The 26,614-nt window shown below is 32.9% G+C and overlaps 1 protein-coding gene across 1 annotated transcript in view; it reads left to right on the plus strand.

The window, feature by feature from the left end:
* The first annotated feature begins 271 nt into the window (after nucleotides 1-271).
* Nucleotides 272-26,614, plus strand: part of LOC126774052 (protein halfway) — a 47,020-nt gene continuing 20,677 nt past the window's right edge. The window contains exon 1 of the mRNA XM_050495378.1: nucleotides 272-620. Within this exon, the coding sequence (XP_050351335.1) occupies nucleotides 594-620 (27 nt within the window). The 5' untranslated portion in view covers nucleotides 272-593. The remainder of the gene's footprint in view (nucleotides 621-26,614) is intronic.

A 26,614-nucleotide genomic window follows, 5' to 3' on the forward strand; every position in this document is an offset into this window, starting at 1 on the left:
TAATTATAGATAATCTATAGAGGTCAGCTGCTGACCACCACCAGCGTTATCGCAGCTACACCTCACAAAACATACAAATTCTAGAACGGGAATACCGGATACTAAATCCGTAGCTGGAGTACATATGTCTGTCCTTTTCCATCTTAAGCGTCACCTTCGCCTTTCGAGTTGATAACCGACTCGCTGTCCCTTTCTCGCGTACAGAGTACCGTCATGCTGGCTCACTATAGTTATATGGTTGTGGCGTACGCATCAGTGGTAAACTATTCACTTTTGTGTTTTGCCAAGTTGGAGTCGATCCGAATTAGACTCGCTACATGTGTTTTGTGCGGTAAGCGTCAAAAGTGTCGTGATCGTTCATTTTATGACTCGAGAAGTGCTGGATAGTAAATATATTTTTTTACGTTAAATGTGAAAAATGATACCGTCGCAGACCGAGCGCCGTTTGTGGCGCGTGAATGCGTTTATTAGATACCGATAGACTTTGAAAGTTGTAAATAGTTTTTAAAACGAGGCAAGTGTGGTTTCGTATTGGAATATTTGTGCATCGCTGGTTTTTTTTATTGTTATTTTTCCCGAGGAATAAATTGAAAATGATTGCGAGTCATCGCGTAATCGATGTGAGTATTTTGATAATAATTTAATATTAATAACAGAAACAAACAATAATATATTACGAAACGTGCTAAGTATTAAAATGCAATAATGTATGTCGCTTTAAAATATATTTAACATTGTTCTTTTGTTTTGTTTTCCTTATAAAGCGTCATGAATACCTGGAATTAAAGAATCGGTGTTCACTTTTCAATATAAATAATGTTGGTTAACATTATGAAATAAAAATGAAATTGGAAAGTGGAAATATATGTAGAAAGTTTTTCTATTTGTTTTCTTCGAGAAGAAAACAAAGAACTGGCGCGAGCCCAGCTTCAGCTAAATGGGTTTTGTATTCCATATTTTATTAGCAGCTGTGATTTATAAACCCGTATATTGTGTCCGACATTCATGGCTGTTTTAATGGTGTAGATTAGATACATGTTATTTTAACATTACGTTTTAAATTAGGGCTGAGGATCAGTGGACAGAACAAGTCAATTTTAGCCCAATCACCATAACTGATCCTAAAGAACGGAATTGGTGTACCATACCAAGGACTTTGTGGATATTTAACTATATAAGAATTAATAGAGTTTTCAAGTGCTTAATTAGTAATAAATTACCTTATGCTTCTCAGGAGTGAGCGAAAACATAGGAAAGTGTCAGATGATATTTTATCAATGTATCCACCAACCGCCACCGTACTAGAGCAGCTTTATGGAAGACGCTCTAAAAGATTACCTTAAAAGTAACCACTCCTTTGCCCAGCTGTGCGCTATTTATGGGCAGGTAACGGACCGTAAACGTCAATATGGTACAGTGACAAATTTTCAACAAAACCCTATGATAAATATTTTTTTATAAGCTTGCCCTAAATACAATATTTAACGTGTTTTATATCTCATTACTGTCACAAGAAAATTAATTAATTTAATTCTAATACTTGCCCGATAACGCAGATATATATTAAACAGTTATTTTAAATGGAATAACATTCTGTACATTAAAAAACACATAATTAGTTTTACAGAGGAAAGATCAAAAAATATGTACGTGCAATTATAATTATAATTAATTCATATTGATAAAGTGTTCCAACAATAATTTTACTAAAAATGCTGTAATTTTTTAAATAGTCTATATTTCGTTTTGAATATAATTTTTGTATTTAATTATATGTAGATGACCGACGCTGTTACTCGGCAGATGACATAAATATAATGTCGTAATAATATGTGTTGGCTAAAAATAGAACAAGGATTACTAATGCGCTCGTAATATGTTAAAAACTGTTTACATTATAATACATTGTTACACTTTATAGCATTATGGAGATTTACATTTTATAGACTTAATGGTAAAGTCACGATATATTTAAAAAATATTTAACCACACGATTGACTTTTGTTTAAAATTTTCGATTTTTTGTCGATATCCAAAAACACGTGACCAAAACGGACATCACTACCGCAACGATGTATGCAAATTTTTAATGTAAAACATATATTATATGTATACTTACAAATTTATTATTTATATATTAATAAATTATAAACTAAAAAAGATTTTAAAAATACGAAAAATTATCACATTTTATATATGGTTTATGTGAACAAATATAATTTGTTCTACTTGAAAGTCTGAGTATTTCGCGTAAGGTGCTTTAATAATTATGTTACATACATATATTATTAAAGTTAATGTTATACAAAGTAAAAATCTTTAGGTTCATGAAATCATCTTTGAATCGACATGTTACGTTATAAGATTATAAGCAAATCCACCACCGGTCTGGATTTTGTGCTTTACTTCCTAAATTTACATAAATATTGTATATATTATAATAACTTTCATATTATAAGACAATATGATACAAGTTATGTGTCTTGATTACGTTTTTGTTAACGAATTGTATTGAAATGTATCATAACGAGATTATGACAAGCAAACACAAATGTTTTGTTATTTGGTCAACTCGTTGACTGGTTTTCGATAATTACCATCGTTATATATTTCGTGACGAATGTGTAATGCACGATAAGGTTCTTTTTTATTCTTGTTAATATGTCTTTTATCATGTGCGGACTGGCAACTGGGCCACCTAATGGTAATTGGTCACGAATGGATATCGGTGCTTTGATATAAACCAATCCTTCGCCAATGCGCCAAAAACGTTAGGAATTAAAAAATCCTGTGTCTGTAATTACACTAGCTAACCCTTCAAACCGGAACACAAAAATACTAAGTAACGCTGTTTAGTGATGAGTTAGAACACTTTGTTATATGGTTCACAATTAAAAACTTGTACTTCATCTTACACCTTTATTCTTCTGAATTACACAACACCAACATATGTCATTATTCACATTATATAGGAAAAAAAAACTAACGCAGTAGTAAATAATTTATGTAATAAACGTCTTGACATAATCAAATTAGACAGAGTGGGTGGAAGCTACCTAAGCGAGCTTACACAAAGCCTTAACACCTCTCAATATCTTAATCAATAAGATAGATTACTCTAATTCAACGATAATATTATTATATGCATTAATTCAACGGTTCAAATAGTGGATACTTTGAGTTGGAGACGACCTTTAAATATCGTAATAAAGCGCGTCAATCGTTAACTTAACTCAAGTGTTTTAAGACAAATAAATACGATTATATGTATGTATAATGTAATGTAAGTACGAATAAGTTAGTAAACACTGGCATGATTTTCATTTACGTTATCCATATTATAAAATTATACATCGTTAGAGGGAGAAAAACATCCAAAGATAAACGTGTGGTTATATGTATAATATGATGATTCTGGGATTAGAATATAAACTGTTAGTTATTTAGAGTAATTAGTTATTGTATTAATTAAATATGTTTTACAAGTCAAATTTGACAAAAATACTGATTAAAAAATAACAAACAAAAATTGATCAAATTGCTTATTTAATTAAATTATCTAAATTTATTTAATATTACATTGAAACATAAATATTATATCTAAGTTAAAATATTTTACACGTTAACACAAAAATATAACAATGTCATTTTTTTAATATTTAAGTCAAATTTAAAATAGTCCCTCCCGATTTCCACCCGACGCAAAGCTACCCATAATGCAGACCGCATTTCCGCGCTGAAACAAACAAAAATAATTATGAATGTGAACAATTTTCAGGACGGTATATCGAACAACGCGTCTGAATAAATTCGCGCCAAATACGGCTATCCGGTCAAAGATCTCGCGAAATATTTGCCTTAAAACGAACAGGTTATATTATTACGTTTTCAATCCACTCTACATTTATTCTTTAACTTTATTATTATTTTGGTTATTTAGTGGTTATTATAGTGGTTATTTTGGTTTGAAGAAAGATAAATCGACCATTTTTAATTCAATCAAACAATTATATACCTTTGAATTGTCATGTAACAGTATTGAATAAAATGTAAAGCTACCACAGGCACAAGAGTTGGGGGCTTATAGTTCTTACAGTGTAGTACTTTGAATGGGCTGACTGCCTCGTTGGTCTAGTGGCTAGATGTAAGTTCGCAGACCCAGAGGTTCTGGGTTCAAATCTTAGGTCGGGCCAATAAATAGTTATTGAGTTTTTCATTCAAAAATTCTCAGTAGCAGCCCGGAATCTAGAAGTTGGATCTGTGGAAACTCCCGTGCCTCGGAAAGCACGTAAGGCCGTTGGTCCTGTGCCTGAATTCTTTCCGATCGTGTCGGATTGCCGTCCCATCGGATTATGAGAGTTAGGGAATAGAGAGTGAACCTGTGTTTGTGCATGCACTTGTGCACTATAATATGTCCCGCGCAGTTGGCTAATCTCACTTGAGATTGGCCGCCGTGGCCGAAATCGGCCTGGAGGTCTATTATTATTATTACTATGAATAGAGGCGAGCACTTTTTAGCCGGTGGTTACTTACTATTCCAGAAATTTATCATTTTATAACAAAGATAATGCAATATTTACTATTAATTTGGTAAAAATAAATAATATGACCTATTTACCTAATAGCAAAATAGTACATGATTGCAAATATAGTTTCCAATTGCTACAGTGCAAGTGTGCCATGTAAGCTGTAATAGTGGGTCGCGTCTTGCGGATTGAGCAAACTATATCTTTTTAAAAAAATTAATTTGAATTGAATCAATATATAAAACAAATACTAACCAGACTGTGTATTTGTAACGTCTCCAGCAGCAAACGCGTACGTAATTTTAAATCGTTTCGCAGAAATGCATAACCTGCGAGCTTTTCAAAACACATTTAGCTTTCCACTATTTTTATTTTATATATTATACAAAGCGAGACAAAATCGGCGATGCTCGCCTGTGAAGGAAAATATCGTGAAGAAACCTGCATGTGTTAGATAAAAGCTATTTCTGAAACGGAAGGGAGGTAAGCCCAGCAGTGGGACAGTTACAGGCTGTTACAGATTCGTAGTAAGTCGATTAATGATAAGGAGTCAAATTAAATGTTACGTGCAACAATGTAATATTGTTGTAGCGTCTGTTGATGCCCCGACATCAATTGAAAGGTCATCGCGCAATCGAATTATCTCATCAGAACTTTGACTGATGATATTATTCGTTTACGAGCGCTCCACTTGTTTATTCGTCTAATTGTAGACGGCATGCGATATTAACAGATATTGTGTGCGATGAATTAAATGTTAGCGTAATCTAATATCATAACGGAGAAATTAATTGTCAATTTTATAATATATTCATGTTATGAAAAATTAAAACTGTTTATCCAACATAGAAGCATTACAATTATTTATTTATTGTCAAATTAGAAACAACCATCGGTTCCGATAAGAAATACAATGACAAGAAGAACTGGCGAAAGAAACCTTTTTTTTTAATTTTTTTAATCTACTTTATCATCAGGCAAAATAGTTTCGCATTTATAATATTAGTATGGATTAATTTTTATACGCAGGTGACTGCAGTAATGTGGCGCGCGTATCAAAAATATATTTTACAATCTCATACATACAAGTCGAAGCTAGTTTTAGATATTTCGCTTAGAATGGAAACACGACGTCTGATCTATAACACATTCAAATGAATGTTTCGGATTTGTTCGCATGTTTATAATAAATATCGAATTAAAATGTTGTAAATATCGAACACGCTGGGCCGAATTCTACTAAATTTTAACGATTACAGTACAACTTTGAATCATTTGTATTTTTTTTATAGAATAGGAAGGTGGACGAGCATATGGGCCACCTGATGGTAAGTGGTCACCAACGCCCTTAGACATTGGCATTGTAAGAAATGTCAACCATCGCTTACATAGCCAATGCGCCACCAACCTTGGGAACTAAGATTTTATGTCCCTTGTGCCTGTAATTACACTGGCTCACTCACCCTTTAAACTGGAACATAACAATATCACGTACTGCTGTTTTGCGGTAGAATATCTGATGAGTGGGTGGTACCTACCCAGACGAGCTTGCACAAAGCCCTACCACCGATAAAATTTATTCGAATCGGAACCGAATCGATATTATGTTAACATATACCGTTGTGTCAAAACCAAACTTCATTCTTAACACTTATAACAAGTCGATAATTAAATTAAATAATAGGGAAACGGAGAAACGGCAACGATCACGCTTCGATTTGATTGCGATAAAGTGACAATTTATTAGTAGAATTGCTCCCCTGATATGATTTAGTGACTATATAATTTGTTAACATGTTATCTGCCAAACCAGTAAAATTAATATGTGTTTACTACTTGAAATAGATCACCCAATGTAGTTATATAATTATCTCATAAAACGAAAGAAAAAAGATTTATAGAAATACTTATTTTGTACTATAAAAATTATCGAGTCATGAAAAATCGCTTCCGAGGCGGCAATATTGAATACACAATAATCAGATGCCCTTATAAAGCAATCATCTTCTACACCATTATTATCATCGTTTTCATCAGCGTGATGCTAAAAAAAAATTACTTGCTCATTAAAAGCACTTTCACAAGTAATATTGAAAAATCTATAGTAGTAGTACAGTAACAGCTTGTTAACGTCCCACTGCTGGGCTAAGGCCTCCTATCCCTTTTGAGGAGAAGGTTTGGAGCTTATTCCACCACGCTGCTGCAATGCGGGTTAACACATGTTCCAAGCACATGTTCAGAATTTCAATGAAATTAGACACATGCAGGTTTCCTCACGATGTTTTCCTTCACCGTCAACCACGAGATGAATTATAAACAGAAATTAAGCATATGAAAATTCAGTGGTGCTTGCCCGGGTTTGGTGACCACTTACCATCAGGTAGCCCCATATGCTCGTCCGCTTACCTATACTAATAAAAAAAAAATGAAAATCTACCACATAAAGTGCATCCGCCAAGCCGCATTAGAGAAGCGTGGTGGAATAAGCTTTAAACCTTATCCACACGAGTACGAAGCCTTAGCCCAGCAGTATGACATTTACGACTGTTACATTAAACAACACATGTCAATTATTACATGTACAAATAAGGAAGGCTATTATTCGGTAATTTAATGTGAGTTTTTAATATAAATTGTATTGTTAACATTACGTATAACTTATATACATAATGCGTTTTATATCTTATTTTCATAAACAAGTTTATATAAATAAGCAGCATGCATTGCATTCTGACAATGTTCGTAAATAAACCACTTAAATGGAATCCAGTTTACATCGTTATGTGTTTTTATTTAGTAACCTTTACGGCGTATTGTTTTATTATTGTTTAAACGTTATAAATAACTTCGAGATATTTTGCATGAATATTTCAACAAGATTAAGTTTTAAATAAGCTGGTTATGTAAAATATATTAACATAAATATTAGTGATGATGTATATAAGTCCGTCTGGGTAGGTATCACCAACTTGTCATATATTTGACACCAAGCAACCTCAACATACCATACGAGGGTGAGGGTGAAAGGTGAGTGAGCCAGTGTCACTACACGCGTAAGGGACATAACATCTTAGTTCCCAAGATTGGTGGCGCATGATGATGTGAGATGTGGTTAATATTATTATCAAGAACATTTGCCAGTCTGCCTGTCTATATCAAATATAAAATAAAATGATGTGTTGAATAAATATTACGGGTTCAAATGCGGGGAAGGACCATTGACGATGAGTTGAATTTCGTTCTTGGCAGTGAATATAAACATCGTGAGGAAACCCACATTAGGGCGTGGTGGAATAAACTCCAAGCCTTCCCCTCAAAGTCAACAGTATATTTGCAGGATTCTAATTTAACTTTTAATGGAATATATTATGAAGAATTGGCAAATGTTCTGACCTGATGTTTGAGTGCCATAGTTGTCGGTACTGCACGTCGTAGTATAATTGTCATACCGTGAATGAATCGTCAACCACAGAATTTAAGATGTTATATCCTGCAATTACACTAACTCACTCACTCAACCGGAACACGACAATAAAATTTGCCGTTTGGGCGGCAGAATAACTGATAAGTGGTGGTTGCTATACCACTGTACTAAGAGAATAAACGATTCCATCTAACTGTACGTTATTATATATTCATCTGTACTAAAATAAGACACGCGAAAGTAACGCTGTTTGTCTGCCTGTTACGATTTCACGGTTAAACCACTGAACCGATTTTGATAAAATTTCTTTTGAAGCAAGCTTGAAATCTTGAAATAGGTTTTTTATGCTAAACACTCAAAAATACAAGGAAACATCACCTTTTTATTTTTTATGATAGATTTCGAAGATTTGAAGCATTCCACTTATTGACTCAAAAATCTACCACCTGTTCAAATAAAAATACCTCAGCCATAAAAGAACCGGTGACACAAATATTTACAATAAAATGAATAACATTATATTTTTATTGTCAATTGGCTAATAGTTACTACTTCCTAGTGGTTCTTAAAAGTTAGCACACAAATGTTCCATAACATTGAATTTACAATTATTCATTTATATATATCTTCAGCGATGTTTTTACTAAATATTATAAAAAAACTATTGACAGATGTAGGTAAGGTTTGTAAGTGATTTAGATAGGTACGTGTTAAGCAATATCGAAGTAAATGTAAATGTCGCGTTTGCCTGGCCGTTCGATAGTAAAAAAGGGGCTGGAGGAATCAGTTCGTGTAATTCCTGAGCACATTCTCCGAAATGTATCCGATAGAAGACTGAGAGTGATGCAACCACACGTCGATGTTCAAGACTTTGGAGCCTAGACTCGACCAATGCGTCGTCTCCTATCAACCTTCTGGCACGCCTCTCAATCAACTCTAAAGCCACCTGACTGACCTGACACCTTCAGGCACCGTCTTGGCAGAACCATCCCAAAGGTGAGAGCAGTACTCCATACATGAACTCACTTGTGCTTTATATAAGTTGAGCAGTTGTTCTGGAGTAAAGTAACGTCTCACTTTGGAGAGGATACCAAGTTTTCGAGCGGCTATTTGGGCATTGGACTCAATTAAAGAGCCGAAATTTAGAGTCGACGTGAAAGTAATGCCAAGAAAGTCAAGATGGTCAGTTATAGGTACAGACACATTTCGGAAGGAGGGAGCTAGATGGAATTCCCTCTTTTTGGCTGAAAACAAACACGCCTGCGTCTTAGATGCATTGAACATGACCATATTGGCATCGCCCCAATCGTACACTGCCTAAGGGTCACGCTCAGGCGCTCTACCATGGCCTCTCTCTGAGCCAGGATTTGGGCCTCACTAGCTCGCGCGTTGGACTTGTAGCTCTCGACAACTGTGCAATCATCTGCGTACCCATGAATACCGGGCATCAGCAGATCACACTGCTGCACAATAAGCAGCAGAAATACTGTCGTCGAGAGCACTGACCCCTGGGGAACACCGGCATTTATAGCCATTTGATCCGACGAGTGGCCATCAACCACTACTCGTAACGATCGATTCCTCAGGAAGTCTGAAATCCACGCACACAGGCTAGCAGGCAGGCCATATGCAGGAAGCTTGCTGATAAGGCCATCATGCCAAACCCTATAAAAGGCCTTCGAGATATCCAAAAAAACAGCAAGTGCCTCTCCGTGTTTCTCGATGGCCTCACTCCAGATGTGTGTGGCGTACACCAGAAGATCACCTGTGGACCGGTTTCGGCGAAACCCGTTCTGTCGATCACTGAGAATGTCATTGGCTTCCAGGTACGTCAGGAGCCTAGCTAAATCATGATTCTGATTATGATTAACATTAAATAAGGATCCGAGTCAATCCGTCTGATCGTGGAACTACGATGTATTTCCGAAGTTTAATGTATTCTTTAAATAACTGCTATCTTTAATAAATATATTTAATTTAGAATGAGCGACTGAATTAAATGAATAAACCTGCAATAAAAAAATACAAGAACCCGTTTCCAAATACAAAATTTAATTATTTTTTTGCGTAACGCTAACCGCATTTCAAAAAGAGAACTAAATTTTTGGAGAACTGGTTAGGAACAGAGTGCAAATAAATTGTTACTTTCAAAATTCCAAAATACAGTGTAGAGAAATATAAATTATTTTTACGTTAGTTTTAATACAAAATTACAGTATTGTAGTTTCGTATGACAATATTTCATAATTATGAGCGTTAAGCGAACAATATTATAAACTTTTTTTCTGCCTTTATCTTACGCAAAAACTAGATAATCTACTTTGGCGTAATTTTTTGTGTTTAAAAGGTTAAAAAGTGGTACATTACATATTTCATCAAGTTGCGATGACGAGAACCGGAGGTATAACTTAAAACAATTTGTGGAAAGTATCCGATGAACTCCGTAACAACATAAATACGACGTGGGTGAGGCGAGTTAGAGCTTGTAATGTTTATGACACAGATTGTGCGATTATTACCAAATTATATAAGCATTGTCAAAACTGTAATCCCGATTGATTAGCAACTGATGCATATATACGAACTATTTGTATGAATGGTAAATACACATACTACTTATATATTTATATGAGTTCCGAAAAGTTTCACGATTTAATCGTATCAAAATATCTTTCAGTCTGGAAGTCTGCCTTATTCCAATTATATTATTTATTAATTAATCTTAATTACAGATAATAATTGTTCGTGTAAAATAAAGAAATGATTATGTCTCGCCTCACATCCCTTACTGACCTCTTATTTTATTGTTCTCGTCTCATTCCGATATGATAATGATGTCAGGTACCGAAACCTACATTTGAATACGAAATAGAGTGTGAAAATCCTAGGGAGGTATTACATGCCAAGGGCAAAACATATTAGTTCCCAATCTTAGTTGCCAACCTGACTATTATAATAATAATAAAAAAAATAAAAAGTAAAAATCTAAAATATTAAAAGGAACTTTTGCATCGCTTAATCAAAGATGATTTATCATTTAACATACCTAAGCACCTCGAGATACTATGTAGACATTTATATAATCAATGTTTAATTTACAGTTCAAATAATAAGTCCAAATATGTACCAACTAAATAAGCCAATGTTACTTAAATGATAATGTTATGCATTTAATGTTACTTAATACATCTCTAAACCTTCTTAAAATGAAGAGGAGGCTGTTACTGTATAGTGTACTGCAATATATTTATATTATCAAAAACAAAGTCTTCAGTACAATATAAGTGTTTTTGCACTTAAATTCTAAATATACAATCAAGGTTGCCGTCATATAACATTAAGTTTAACATTAGCTATGCAATATATTTACATAAAGTGGAATGTTGTAGAAACGTATATACGTATATACACTGGCGTAATTCCACCACCTGTCTTCAATTCGCAAGACTTCCGATTTTAGAGTATCCTGGAGTTATCTGGGCATGTAATACCTCCCTAGGATTTTCACACTCTATTTCGTATTCAAATGTAGGTTTCGGTACCTGACATCATTATCATATCGGAATGAGACGAGAACAATAAAATAAGAGGTCAGTAAGGGATGTGAGGCGAGACATAATCATTTCTTTATTTTACACGAACAATTATTATCTGTAATTAAGATTAATTAATAAATAATATAATTGGAATAAGGCAGACTTCCAGACTGAAAGATATTTTGATACGATTAAATCGTGAAACTTTTCGGAACTCATATAAATATATAAGTAGTATGTGTATTTACCATTCATACAAATAGTTCGTATATATGCATCAGTTGCTAATCAATCGGGATTACAGTTTTGACAATGCTTATATAATTTGGTAATAATCGCACAATCTGTGTCATAAACATTACAAGCTCTAACTCGCCTCACCCACGTCGTATTTATGTTGTTACGGAGTTCATCGGATACTTTCCACAAATTGTTTTAAGTTATACCTCCGGTTCTCGTCATCGCAACTTGATGAAATATGTAATGTACCACTTTTTAACCTTTTAAACACAAAAAATTACGCCAAAGTAGATTATCTAGTTTTTGCGTAAGATAAAGGCAGAAAAAAAGTTTATAATATTGTTCGCTTAACGCTCATAATTATGAAATATTGTCATACGAAACTACAATACTGTAATTTTGTATTAAAACTAACGTAAAAATAATTTATATTTCTCTACACTGTATTTTGGAATTTTGAAAGTAACAATTTATTTGCACTCTGTTCCTAACCAGTTCTCCAAAAATTTAGTTCTCTTTTTGAAATGCGGTTAGCGTTACGCAAAAAAATAATTAAATTTTGTATTTGGAAACGGGTTCTTGTATTTTTTTATTGCAGGTTTATTCATTTAATTCAGTCGCTCATTCTAAATTAAATATATTTATTAAAGATAGCAGTTATTTAAAGAATACATTAAACTTCGGAAATACATCGTAGTTCCACGATCAGACGGATTGACTCGGATCCTTATTTAATGTTAATCATAATCAGAATCATGATTTAGCTAGGCTCCTGACGTACCTGGAAGCCAATGACATTCTCAGTGATCGACAGAACGGGTTTCGCCGAAACCGGTCCACAGGTGATCTTCTGGTGTACGCCACACACATCTGGAGTGAGGCCATCGAGAAACACGGAGAGGCACTTGCTGTTTTTTTGGATATCTCGAAGGCCTTTTATAGGGTTTGGCATGATGGCCTTATCAGCAAGCTTCCTGCATATGGCCTGCCTGCTAGCCTGTGTGCGTGGATTTCAGACTTCCTGAGGAATCGATCGTTACGAGTAGTGGTTGATGGCCACTCGTCGGATCAAATGGCTATAAATGCCGGTGTTCCCCAGGGGTCAGTGCTCTCGACGACAGTATTTCTGCTGCTTATTGTGCAGCAGTGTGATCTGCTGATGCCCGGTATTCATGGGTACGCAGATGATTGCACAGTTGTCGAGAGCTACAAGTCCAACGCGCGAGCTAGTGAGGCCCAAATCCTGGCTCAGAGAGAGGCCATGGTAGAGCGCCTGAGCGTGACCCTTAGGCAGTGTACGATTGGGGCGATGCCAATATGGTCATGTTCAATGCATCTAAGACGCAGGCGTGTTTGTTTTCAGCCAAAAAGAGGGAATTCCATCTAGCTCCCTCCTTCCGAAATGTGTCTGTACCTATAACTGACCATCTTGACTTTCTTGGCATTACTTTCACGTCGACTCTAAATTTCGGCTCTTTAATTGAGTCCAATGCCCAAATAGCCGCTCGAAAACTTGGTATCCTCTCCAAAGTGAGACGTTACTTTACTCCAGAACAACTGCTCAACTTATATAAAGCACAAGTGAGTTCATGTATGGAGTACTGCTCTCACCTTTGGGATGGTTCTGCCAAGACGGTGCCTGAAGGTGTCAGGTCAGTCAGGTGGCTTTAGAGTTGATTGAGAGGCGTGCCAGAAGGTTGATAGGAGACGACGCATTGGTCGAGTCTAGGCTCCAAAGTCTTGAACATCGACGTGTGGTTGCATCACTCTCAGTCTTCTATCGGATACATTTCGGAGAATGTGCTCAGGAATTACACGAACTGATTCCTCCAGCCCCTTTTTTACTATCGAACGGCCAGGCAAACGCGACCAAAGCGCCATAGGTACACAGTGGAAATTCCCCGCCTACGTACGAAGCGCTTTGAGTCTACATTCATCATTCGCACTGCTAAACTATGGAGTGCTTTGCCTGAATCCGTATTTCCCGATAGGTACAATGTTGGTGTCTTCAAATCCAGAGTAAACAGGTTTAAAAATAACAATAATCAATTAGTTAAATAAAATGATTTAATTAAGCTTAACTAGTTCACATTAAAGTGCACAGTCTGTTAATGTCCCACTGCTGGGCTAAGGCCTCCTCTCCCTTTTGAGGAGAAGGTTTGGAGCTTATTCCACCACGCTGCTCCAATGCTGGTTGGTAAAATACACATGTGAGATGTTTCAGTGAAGTTAGGTTTCTTCACGATGTTTTCCTTCACCATATAGCACGAGATGAATTATAATCACAAATTAAGCACATGAAATATCAGTAGTACTTGCCCGGGCTTGAACCCACGATCATCGGTTAAGATTCACGCGTTCTAACCACTAGGCCATCTCGTCTAAAGTGCACAATTACTAAATAATATAATATGCGTAATATGTTACAGATTAAAAATCCAAATGTCAAACGAAAACGTCATGTCAGTTTCAATTGTTTTACTAATTGCAAAATTTATTAATATTATTTTATTACAAATATATTATAAGATAGACTTTGCAAGCAACATTTAGAATTTTATTGCAATGACCTTCTTGCATTTCGAATTAATTAAATAGTTTCCAGATGATTTCATATTAATTAAACTAATCATTTATTAATTAACGATATCATTCTTTTATATTTATAAAACAGTAAGTTACACTAAATTTATATATAAAACTCTACAAAATGTACATTCAACATGTACCTAATCACGATTTTAACATTTGATAGCGCTTTTAAATTACTTTATTACTCAATAAGTCAGTTTTATATATTTACTTCGATATTGCTTAACACGTACCTATCTAAATCACTTACAAACCTTACCTACACCTGTCAATAGTTTTTTTATAATATTTAGTAAAAACCTACCTCGGAAAGCACGTAAAGCCGTTTGTCCTGCGCCTGATCTTTCCATTCGTGTCGGATTGCCGGCCCATCGGATTATGAGAGTTAGGGAATAGAGAGTGCACCTGTGTTTGCGCACACACTTATGCACTATAATATGTCCTGCGCAGTTGCTGCTGCTGCTGCGCAGGACATATTATACTGCTGCGCAGGCCGAAATCGGTCTGAGAACCTTATATTTAAAAATACATATGTTATACAAGTTTAAAGATTACAAGAGTTATTTGCTTTACGTATTGGCTTCAGATACAGTTTTTTTATTTCTATTTTAACAGCCTATTACAATATACTCGTATATGTTTTTTTTCTTTCTTAAAGGCTGTGTGATATTCAAATTTCTTTATAAGTTATCTAATATGACCAGTTTATGAAAGTTTTTTGTTTGTTCAGAACTGTTGATCATTAATAACTTAAAATTTATGAGCTTACTTATGAACGTTGCTTAGCGACTGTTTAGTTAAACATTGATTTCGCTCTTTTTGCCATTATCGATTTATCATTTGAAAGACACATATACACACACATCGTAGTTTAACTAATCATCCGCTAAATAACGTTTATAACAAACGCCGTAAATGACTTGTTTAGTTCATGATTTTTCGTAAGCATTCCATTGAAAGTACTTGGTTTTACATGAAAATAATACTTATATATTTTATTTGAATTTAATTATGTAAAACAGTGGACACTTCTCCTCTTGACGAGAAGTCTTGGAGCTAATCCCACCAAGCTGCTCCAAGGCGCGATGGTGATACAAGTGACAGAATTTGATCCGACACATGATTTCCTCACGATGTTTTCCATCATCGCCAAGTACGAGGTAAATAATAAACACAAATTAAGCATATAAAAAATCAGTGGTTCGCGTGGCATGACCATCTCGGCTCTTGAAAAAAATGAAATTATTTTGTTTAGATTTAAATATTGCAATCTTAGTAATGAGATTTTGTATATAAGTCTGACGCTTAAATTGCAAATAAGAAACATCAGGGCACATTCGCTATGTAGGTAAATACATATGCGCGCATCATTAATATTCAGCTCGGGTGCAAAAACAAGAGAAAACGTCGTTTGTTACCGACCGTAATATTGTGGATATTTCGAGAACAATGTCGTGAAAATTTTGTCATTTATTACCTATAATGACAATGTAATATTATTGATTTTTTATGTATTTATTTAACATCTGTATTTTTATTTAATATGTGTTGTTCTTTTTTTTTCTTATTTTGTTAACATTCATTACTTATCTGTGGTCGCTATGTTTTTTTAAGCTGTGCTTCTTTGTAAATATAAAAAGCAACCAAGTAATTCAGTGGCATTTAAATTAACTAAATGACAAATTATGAAAGTAACCAACAAGATTCTGTATGTCTCTAACAAGAGAAGATGATAAAAAAGATAAATGTATTGCTTTCAATTACGTCCAAAACTTATATATAATTATTACTTATTACAGGTACTTATTATAATCGTAATTTTAATACTTAAATGAGTTTAAGGTATATGCCATTTAAGTAGTACTGTAGATGATCAAATTATTGTCTACTGTATATACTCTGTCTTTGTCTGATAAAAGATTTTGATAACTTATAAAAACTAAACAAAAAATAAGTACTTCAAAAGTTTTGCTTAAAAATGAAATTAATTTTAAAGAAACTTAAAATTAATGTTTTAATCACATTAAATAGAAGTTTGTTATATACGTAGTATATAATTATTGCTATTTAAATATAACACCGACTGTGTTCATATATAATACATTGAGAGAAAAAGATTCGTCTTGTCTTGCTTTGACTGACACGGACAGTTACAGTTTTTCCATTGTTTAAAAGGAATCTTGACATCTCAATTATTAAAAAAAAGTACATAAATAAACCAAATCTTTAACTTTCATTGTTCCTAATTGAAGTCAATATTTAGCTGACTCGTTATGTTAATTCGATATTTTATTTAACAAAAAAACATGAGTTTTTTATACTTTATAAATATTGTTTTTATACAAAGCCATTTAAGTGAGAGTGTAATATAAATTGTGCATGTTTATGCGACATAATTATGCATGTACATGAGAATAATAATGTTGTTTTTAAATAGTGTTTCATGTGTATTTATTTACAGATAAAAAACGTGTGTAAAACCGATCATGTTGTTTAAAAATAGATTTAACAGACATATCAATAAAAGCTATTTTCGCTGTTGTTCTTTTAAATGTATCATTTGTATATTAATAGGCAGACAAAACAGTTCAGGGGCACAATTTTACTAATTTATACATCAATTATGATACGTTCCCGGTTCCATTCCAATCCAACTTTGATGATTCTTTATCTATTCGGATCTGAACCAAACCGATATGATGTTACCATATACCGAAATTTCAAGACCAATAGTAATTGTTATATGAGGTTACGGTAAATAAAATAAGTGACTTTGTTTCAAAGAAGATATAATTCACCATATGTAATATATTCAATAAGACTGTAGTAGAAAGAAAACCAATTATTTTGAAATTGACAGATGTTTACTAGCCAGCTCTTAAAAGTTAAAATATAAAATTTTTACACGAGATTACTTTATTTCTTCAATAGTCAATTAAATTATCAATTAATAATTCAACAATTGTAAGCTTTTATATCAATAGTACACAAATAAATTAAAGAATAGGAAAATGGATAAACGGCAACGATAACGCTTCGATATAGTGACAATTTATTAGCAGAATTAGCCCAGTTCCTTTTTGTTTCTCTGTTTGTCAATTGATTTTTTTTTTATTTGGTAGCTATTTACTTATGTGTTATCAATGAAAGAAACAATAGATATAAAATGCATAATTCCATTATATGTTGTGCCCAAGATTTAATAATGATTGGAAGGTAGACGGTCAAATGGTAAGTGGTTACAAATTAACATTGTAAGAAAAACACGTGAGGATTTTTTTAAATAATAACATTTTATTTGTATACAAATACATATTTTTCAAGCGGATCAGATAGTCAAGAAGATAAAGCTCAATTGTATATGAACCTACACTAGGCCTGCCAACCGACTCGCATTATTAGGATGCATTTGATCCGAAAATTACTTATTTATTTATTAGGTAATTCAACGGCATTTATATAAAATGATTATATTACATTTAGTCGTAAATAAAGCCAAAATAATAATACAAATAGTTTAAATTTATATTTAATTAAACACTAAAAGATAATAATTGTAATTGCAGTTTATGTTCATTTTTATTTTATTCAGAAATTTATATCCTTTTGTTTATATCCTGGAACATTATTCACTCACGGCCATCTGATATACTACTTTTCTTTTGTAAATGCATACTTGTATAGATAATTACACCCAGACTCAGGACAAACAGACATGAAGTAGTTTTGAAGTAGTTTTGATGCATTCTTGATTTTCTGAAGCAAGCCATTAACGTTTTGTTCTTTATACCGTATAATTTACACGTTACAAGAGTTCCACAATTTGGATCACTCACCATATAGAATAGATGCATAAGACTGTAGTAGAAAGAAAACCAAACAAACATTTGTTAATTATTTAATTATAAAAATGTTCGAACTTGGAAATGACATAAACGCCTTCAACATAGTATAACAAAATACTATAATATAGTAATGTTTTTTTGTCTAAACTTCGTGCCGTATTTATATGCTGATAATTTTTTCTAATTATCATATCATTATTTGTAAAAAAAATATCATATGAATCAAACGTTTTTTATTAAATGCAAGTCATTTACATGAAATCTAAATCAGAATCTAAAAGCTTATTTCGAAAACAAACATTTATAATATTTATTGATTTTCAAGCAAGATTTGATTGTATGTAACTCACATGCATGTGAATTTTTATCACTATAAATCATATTTTATAAAATTCTATAGGAGCATATTCTTCGAAGAAGACGATCTTGAAATGTCAGAAAGTGATATGCGACATTAATCGGATTCATGATTCATAATAGAGTATCACTATAAGTGAGTTTTCAACGGAAGTCGAAATTGCGATTAAAAAGGGTAATGCTGCTAGCATTCTTGTCACCATTACACGTGGTCATGATTTTTACAGTAGCTATTTATTATTTTATTTGTAATATTTGATGCTTTAATTTAAATACTTCTCGTGTGTAACTTTTATTGTTTCTTTTTATCTTAGTCTCTGACATTATCAGAGAACATCTCTGACATTTAAAAAAAAATAAAGTTAAAATAACAATTGTAAGTGTCTCTTTGGAGGACTCTTTTCCTTTTGAAGAGAATGTTAGGAGATTATTCCGACACGCTTCAACGCTGATTGGTGAATATTACTGAATACAGTAATGTTAATTACTTTAAAAAAAACCTTGAGACGAAGATTTCAACAATGAAATTTTATCAACCGTCTGATCGTACCGATTGTATTAATAAAATACAACATTATAAATTAAAAGCACATTACGCGTTTGGTAATCGTATTAATAGCGTTGTAATTTCACTGACATTTAGCAATATTGATTGAAGTAATTATTATTTTATTGTTAACGGAAGTTGCGATAGCGATATTCAAGAATGACCGATTCGTTTGTTATGCACGCGAAGTCGTAAACTGGGCAATTATATTTTAATAAACATTACTAATATTATTTTAGACACGGCAACATATCATAATATTGTTAAGTTTCTTTTACTGGTTATTATAATATTTACGGGCTTAAGTTACAGCCATTTTTGAATACAGATTTAGATTTGTGGCTTTGGCTTTTATACAAGATTAATATTGATTGAATTAATTATAATTATTGATTTTTTAACTAACTTCAAAAAAGGAGGAGAAACTCAATTCGGTTTTTTTGTTACCTCCGTCATTTATAAATTGATTTATATTTCTTTTATTGGTAGTATAGGGTTCCGTCTCATTTAAATTTAAAGAAAAAGGAGTCTAGAATTTTATTTGAAGTTGGGTTTTGTTTTTTAAAACAGATAATTATTATCTAATATGACAAATATATTTTATTTATCTTTCTTTTGATTGTATTTTAATAAAAAGTAAGTTTATTGTTTCTTTATACTTACTTTGCTGTGTCGTTGCTGGCTAAAGAAGGACGATAGAATGATTCTTTAAAGTCAGACACTTGGAGATAGACAAGTAAAAAATATCGTCATCTGAACCTGATGACTTTCAGAACACTTCTGATTCAAATTACGATTAACTTCGATAACTTCTAAAGAAACGATTTACATATAAGTAATTACTATTTATATAACTGACTAATTTTTATTTCACGGTAAGCAACATTAATTTTCGAAACATGGTTAGAAACGTATTGGCTTTTAAAAAAGGGTGTGGGTTTTTTATCTCAATCGTTATACGAATGTATTGCTAGCGATATAATAAGTAAAGAATAATGAAGATTAATTTAAATAGTTAATAATATAAATGTAATACATAAATCATTTTTATAACCAGCTTACTGTGCTATGAATCACGTAACGGACATTTCCTTAATCGTTATTCAGCTGTTTGTTGCCATTGCTATCGATCGTGCAGAACGTCTTAAAGACATCGTTTGGGTCTATATCTCTTAATCTATATTTTATATTTACGTGTCTGGAGGTGATACATGGCATTAATTTTATTTAAATTATTTTTTTTTGATAAAGTTTAATTATGTCTCCATCATAAAAATACATTAGGATCCTGTTGCATGGTGGACTACTGTCCAGTGAGAAATATCGTAGTATTTCTAAAACTTGAGCGTTAAAAATTGTCTATGGTTGTCAGGCTGCTTTCCTTCCTAAATTCTAACATGGTTTATTATTTCTTGCTCGAAAAGAAAGTTATTCGCACTAATTACCTTTTTATTGGGCATGATATATATTTATTAAAAAGCTTTTACTTGCACTATAATCTCAGTATATTTAAGTAATGGACCGTATTAACCTTCGAGGCTTACATCAATTTTAAGTGTTTTGTTTTGTTAAAAGAAATTTTTACGATGTTACACCTGTGTCCCTCAACTAACCATGTATCTTGGACACTGGCCAATGTTGCAGGAACAAGAGATTTCTGGGGAAAAAGATAAACATTATTGATTTTTTTAGCAATAATTTATTTATTTCTACACTAATAGATAATATTCAGCTTCGTATTAATGATTTACATAGTTACATAACTGCTATTACCATGATACATAATTGACAAGTATTGATATTATCAGTTTTTTCTTTATGAAAACGAGTGCTTAAAAATTAAATCTATGTACAATCGGTCTACAAAACACCACATTAAAAAATAATTAATACTCTATGGTAATTACATTGAATACATTATTTATATAATTATAAATAGAATATTTATACGCACATGATATTAGCGTAAAATTCTGATGAAGTGATCTCACTTATATATATCGAGAGATGTCTTTATCGAGAAACGATCTAAAGAAGAAAATATCTGTAGTTTTCAAACCGTCTGTAGTTTTCTTGAAATGTCCAGCATTCATATCTGTCAAACCGAAATTATTAATAATAAAAGATCACTAAAATTATGGTAACATTTAAACACTACACTGTCGTAAGTAGTAAGATATCGTAAAGTAACGATCTATAAATGTCCCACTGCTGGGCTAAGGTCTGGGCTGGGCCTTTTAAGGAAGATTTAGAGCTTATTGCACTCCGCTGCCAGCTTTTGGTGGATACACGTGGCAGAATTACATCCTAAGCATGTACGATAACGATTCCTCGCGATGCTTACTCCACCGCCGATCATATGGTAAATTATAAACACAGATTAAACAAACGAAATATCAGTTGTGCTTGTCATGGTTGGAATCCACAATTTTCTGTTAAAATTCATGTATTCTTACCACTGGTTGAACTCGTAAAAAGCTGACTATATATCAAATAAACAACGAGTAGATTATTGCGCAGCGTATTCACAATTTGAGCTAATCGGTGGCGATGTTTACTGCGGCTCGCCCTGTGTGCTCAATATATCACTTCGACCGGGGGTGGAGCCGTCACTCCGAAGTTAGTCTTGTTTATGTTAGATATAAAGTCAAGCAGGCTTAAGGGTAGCTGGACATTTTTTTTATTAATTAAATAAATTATCTCAACAAAATGATAATTATTACATTTACTTACTAGTATTCTTTTGCTTTTCACTTCTATTATATTAATCATATCTCCCTAGTTTCTTGTAGTTTTTGTGTTTTATTTCAAAATTTTATAGAAATAACAAGACGTTATCTTAAAGTAATATTCATATTAATTGTGCTCAGTGTTATCTGTCAGCAAGGAGCTGTTTGTTCAGAGCAATCTCGAGTCTCTTATCTCAGAATCTACGTCTATATGAGATAATAAAGTTTCGTAAAAATTAAAATAATTGTTAAAAATTACGAGCAATGGCATTCAACTATAAATTTTAGCATTATTGTAACCATTTTATATTATTACACATGTACAATGATTGGCTACTGACGTGTATTATGCTCCGATTTAACAGTAAGACCAAACAGATTACTATCTATTTCTCCTCTTTAAACGATTTTGTTTATGTCATTAGCTACTGATAAGCTTAAGTGTAAAAAGCCGAGATGGCCCTGTGGTAAGAACGCGTGAATCTTAAGCGATGATCGTAGGTTCAAACCCGGGCAAGCACCACTGAATTTTCATGTGCTTAATTTGTGATTATAATTCATCTCGTGCTTTACGGTGAAGGAAAACATCGTGAGGAAACCTGCATGTGTCTAATTTCACTGAAGTTCTGCCACATGTGAATTCTACCAACCCGTATTGGAGCAGCGTGGTGGAATAAGCTCCAAACCTTCTCCTCAAAAAGAGGAGAGGAGGCCTTTAGCCCAGCAGTGGGACATTCACAGGCTGTTACGGTACGGTACGGTAAGCTTAAGTGTTAAAAATAAGTATAATAAAATGTTGGAAGCATTTAAATTTGAATACTGAACGCTTAAACTGTATTCAATTTATTATATTACACTCTTTTTGTGACAAATTTGTTGCTGTTACTTTATCTTTATAAATCATGTAGTTTCTAATTATTCGAAAGTAGCTGTGGTTCTGACTATTTGCAGTTCATACGAATATCTAGCAAATATTTTAGTAGGTTAAATGAAAATATGATTTATGATGTTTATTTCATTTTTATTAAATATATTAACACACTTCTTTGTATAATTTAATTTTAAGGTATGACGTTCTGTTTGGGTATTTCCGGCGATGTAACAAACGTTTTGAGCCGTGAGAAAAGTATGTGTTATTTTTCGCCCATCCTAAAATCAAGCACTGTTATTTATTTGTCTTCAATACTATTCAAATTAAATGACTGCCAGTAAGTTTAATGATCCACTGCTAGTCAAAGGACTGTTCTCGTACTAAGGGTAAGGTCAAAGGTTACTCCACATCTCTCTACAAAGTGCAGAGACATCATCAATTAAAAAAAAATATTTACCTGTCTTACTTGCCACTACCTTAATTTCGCTATTCAATGACGTATGACAGCCCTACACCTCACGGATCGCTTGATTACCTTATACTTAACAGGTTGTAATTATTTAATACACGTGTGCTTGTGTGCATTAACATCCGGCTTCGTCAAGTCGACTTTTGACATGTGCGAGATAGGTAGTACCTAGAACTCTTGAGGAAAATAACGGTCGCAATATATAAGAAGGCGTAAAATAATACATAATTGTTTTTTGGTACCTATGTAAAAAAATTAAGTACGACGCCATGTTGGTAAGTATTTTTTTACTTGAAACGTCATTATTAGAACTGTATGTTAATTTAGACATGATATGAAAGCTAAAATGATCCAGTTAATAGATGCAATACTGATTTTTATGTGTTTTATTTGTGATCATACTTGATCAAACACGACACATTATGGTTCAGAACTTATACAATAATTTTATTACGAAAATAACATATATAATGCATATATTTTACATACATAAAAATATTATATGTGATAAAATATATAAAAGTTAAGTGACAGGCTCTGTATGAGATAGAGTGAATAGGCATCTTCTAGGCAAGCGCGCTCCACCATAGACTGTATCTTCACTTTCCATCAGGTGTGATAACAGTCAAGCGCTAGCCTATACATTAAAAAAAATGTCCACGTCAGGACTAGAGCACGTTTGTTCCTTTTGAGGAGAGGGCTTAGATGAGTACGCTACACCACGCTGCTCCAATACGGGAGACTCATGTGTTGTTATCCTTCACAACTGAGCACGAGATTCGTTATAAGCACAAAATAAGCACATAAAAATTAAGTGGTGCTTCCCCAAAAGTGCCTTTATGAGCTACTTAAAAAATATTTCTTTCATTTGATTTGATTGGACTGCGGATTATATCATATCATATATCAATATTAACACGTGAAAATAAAGCATTTTCACGTGTTAATATTAATTAAGAATATATTTTATTGCACATATTAATACTTATACTTACTGTTTCTCTTCTCTGGCCTAACTTCAGTACTAATTAATAACTGTTCAACCACTTCTGTAACGCTTTTGATTACAAATAAATAAATAAAATAAAGTAAGAGGTGCGCGGGTGAATTCTGTGAACGTCTATTTAGCTTACAATTATCATTTTCCTTCAAATGTTTCCTTTATAATCTGTGATCGAAAACATCAATTATCGTATAGAATAATACTTAAATTTCAGCTTATTAAGTTACATACGATTTTAATGAATGAAATTATGATATCGTATGAAACTAATAATGTCATGTTGAGTAATCTGATAGATTAAAACAAATCCATCATTACGTTATATTGCCCATCACTCTAAATAAGTTCATTAGTAGCGTGGTGGAATAAGTTCAAAACCTTGTCTTAAATAGAAGATTAGATCTTTGTCCAATATTTCACTGTCGTGAATAGTTTATCTATTGATGCGTTGTGTCAATGTGTTTCATTTTGAAGGGTAAGTTAGTCAGTGTAGTTACAGGCACAAGGTACGTACTACATCCATACATAGATATTAGATTCTTCGGGTAACTGTGGTGGTGTCTGGGAGTAGCGGTTCTTACGGTATCAGAGTCAACAAAGATGTTACAGCTAGCTGCCTGTTTAGGCGCACGTCTAATATATATAACAATGCATTTTTGAATTTATTTGGTTAGAAGAGTTATAAATATTTCTAGTTCGTATTATGTCTTTAATTTTCTTTATTATTAATCATAATTAAAACTATTTTGGTATATTATTTATAATAATTAATAGTTATCTTCAAAAGTCAACGTGTTTTAATATAGATTTTACAAGAACATGATAAAGATTGTCACGTTAATAGTCTAAAAGTGTATTAAAACTGCGAAGCGCAGGTGCTTATATAATAATATTATACATTAAATCCCCCTAAACGCACCTTCTAACTTCTATGTATATTGATTTAGTACTTTTTCAGATAGGCGTTATGGATTAAAAAAAACATTTTTTTATTTTTTCCTATATATAGATAGATTATCTGTATATATTTAGCCGTATCTATTAATGGATCAGCTGAAAACATTAATAACGTAATGATGGATTTGTTTTAATCTATCAGATTACTCAACATGACGTTATAAGCTTCATACGATATCATAATTTCATTCATTAAAATCGTATGTAACTTAATGAGCTGAAATTTAAGTATTATTCTATACGATAATTGATGTTTTCGATCACAGATTATAAAGGAAACATTTGAAGGAAAATAATAATTGTAAGGTAAATGGACGTTCACAGAATTCACCCGCGCATCTCTTACTTTATTTGTAATCAAAAGCGTTACAGAAGTGGTTGAACAATTATTAATTAGTACTGAAGTTAGGCCATGTAAGATTACACTTTTGATCATGAAAAATTAGAAATAAGAAAACAGTATAAGTATTAATATGTGCAATAAAATACATTCTTACTTAATATTAATGCGTGAAAATTATAATACGATTGTGTGTGTGTGTGTATGTGTGTGTTGTCGTGTGTTTGTATACGTGTAATTTATTTTTTTATGAATACGACGTAATAACGTCTTGTATTTTTTCGTGTTGCATGTGTTTTAGAAATGATTCTTTGAGTTCTTTCGTCTATATTATGTTAATTAATATGCGATAATAAAGCGCTAATATAATCTGCAGTCCTTAAATCAAATGAAAGAAATATTTTTTTAAGTAGGCTCATAAAGGCACTTTTGGGGAAGCACCACTAAATTAATGTGCTTATTTTGTGCTTATAATTAATCTCATCGCATTGGAGCAGCGTGGTGGAATAAGCTCCAAACCTTCTCCTCAAAAAGGGAGAGGAGGCCTTAGCCCAGCAGTGGGACATTAACAGGCTGTTACTATACTATAACTTACTTACTATAATTAATCTCGTGCTCAGTTGTGAAGGAAAATACCACATGTGTCTCCCATATTGGAGCAGCGTGGAGTAGCGTACTCATCTAAGCCCTAATCTCCTCAAAAAGGAAAGGAGGACTTAGGCCAGCCGTGACATTTTATTTTTATTTTTCTGTATAGGCTAGCGCTTAGTTGTATCACATCTGATGGAAAGTGAAGATACAGTCTAAGGTGGAGCGCGCTTGCCTAGAAGATGCCTATTCACTCTATCTCATACAGAAACTGTCACTTAACTTTTATACATTTTATCATATATAATATTTTTATGTATATAAAATATATGAATTATATATGTTATTTTCGTAATAAAATTATTATATATGTTCTGAATGTGTCGTGTTTGATCAAGTATGATCACATGGAGCTTAACTCGTCTGATAAGTGAGTCAGTTACATTCGATAACATATTGCTATCGTGTTCTTTTGTTATCACTCGCGAATATGCTTCGATTACATGATGTTTAGTGGTAGATGATATTCTACAGCAGATTAATACTGAGCTTCGATCTCCTGGACGGAGGAGGGAGGGAGCGTAATTGGT

This window comes from Nymphalis io, chromosome 15, assembly GCF_905147045.1.
Source record: "Nymphalis io chromosome 15, ilAglIoxx1.1, whole genome shotgun sequence".
NCBI classification, from domain to species: domain Eukaryota; kingdom Metazoa; phylum Arthropoda; class Insecta; order Lepidoptera; family Nymphalidae; genus Nymphalis; species Nymphalis io.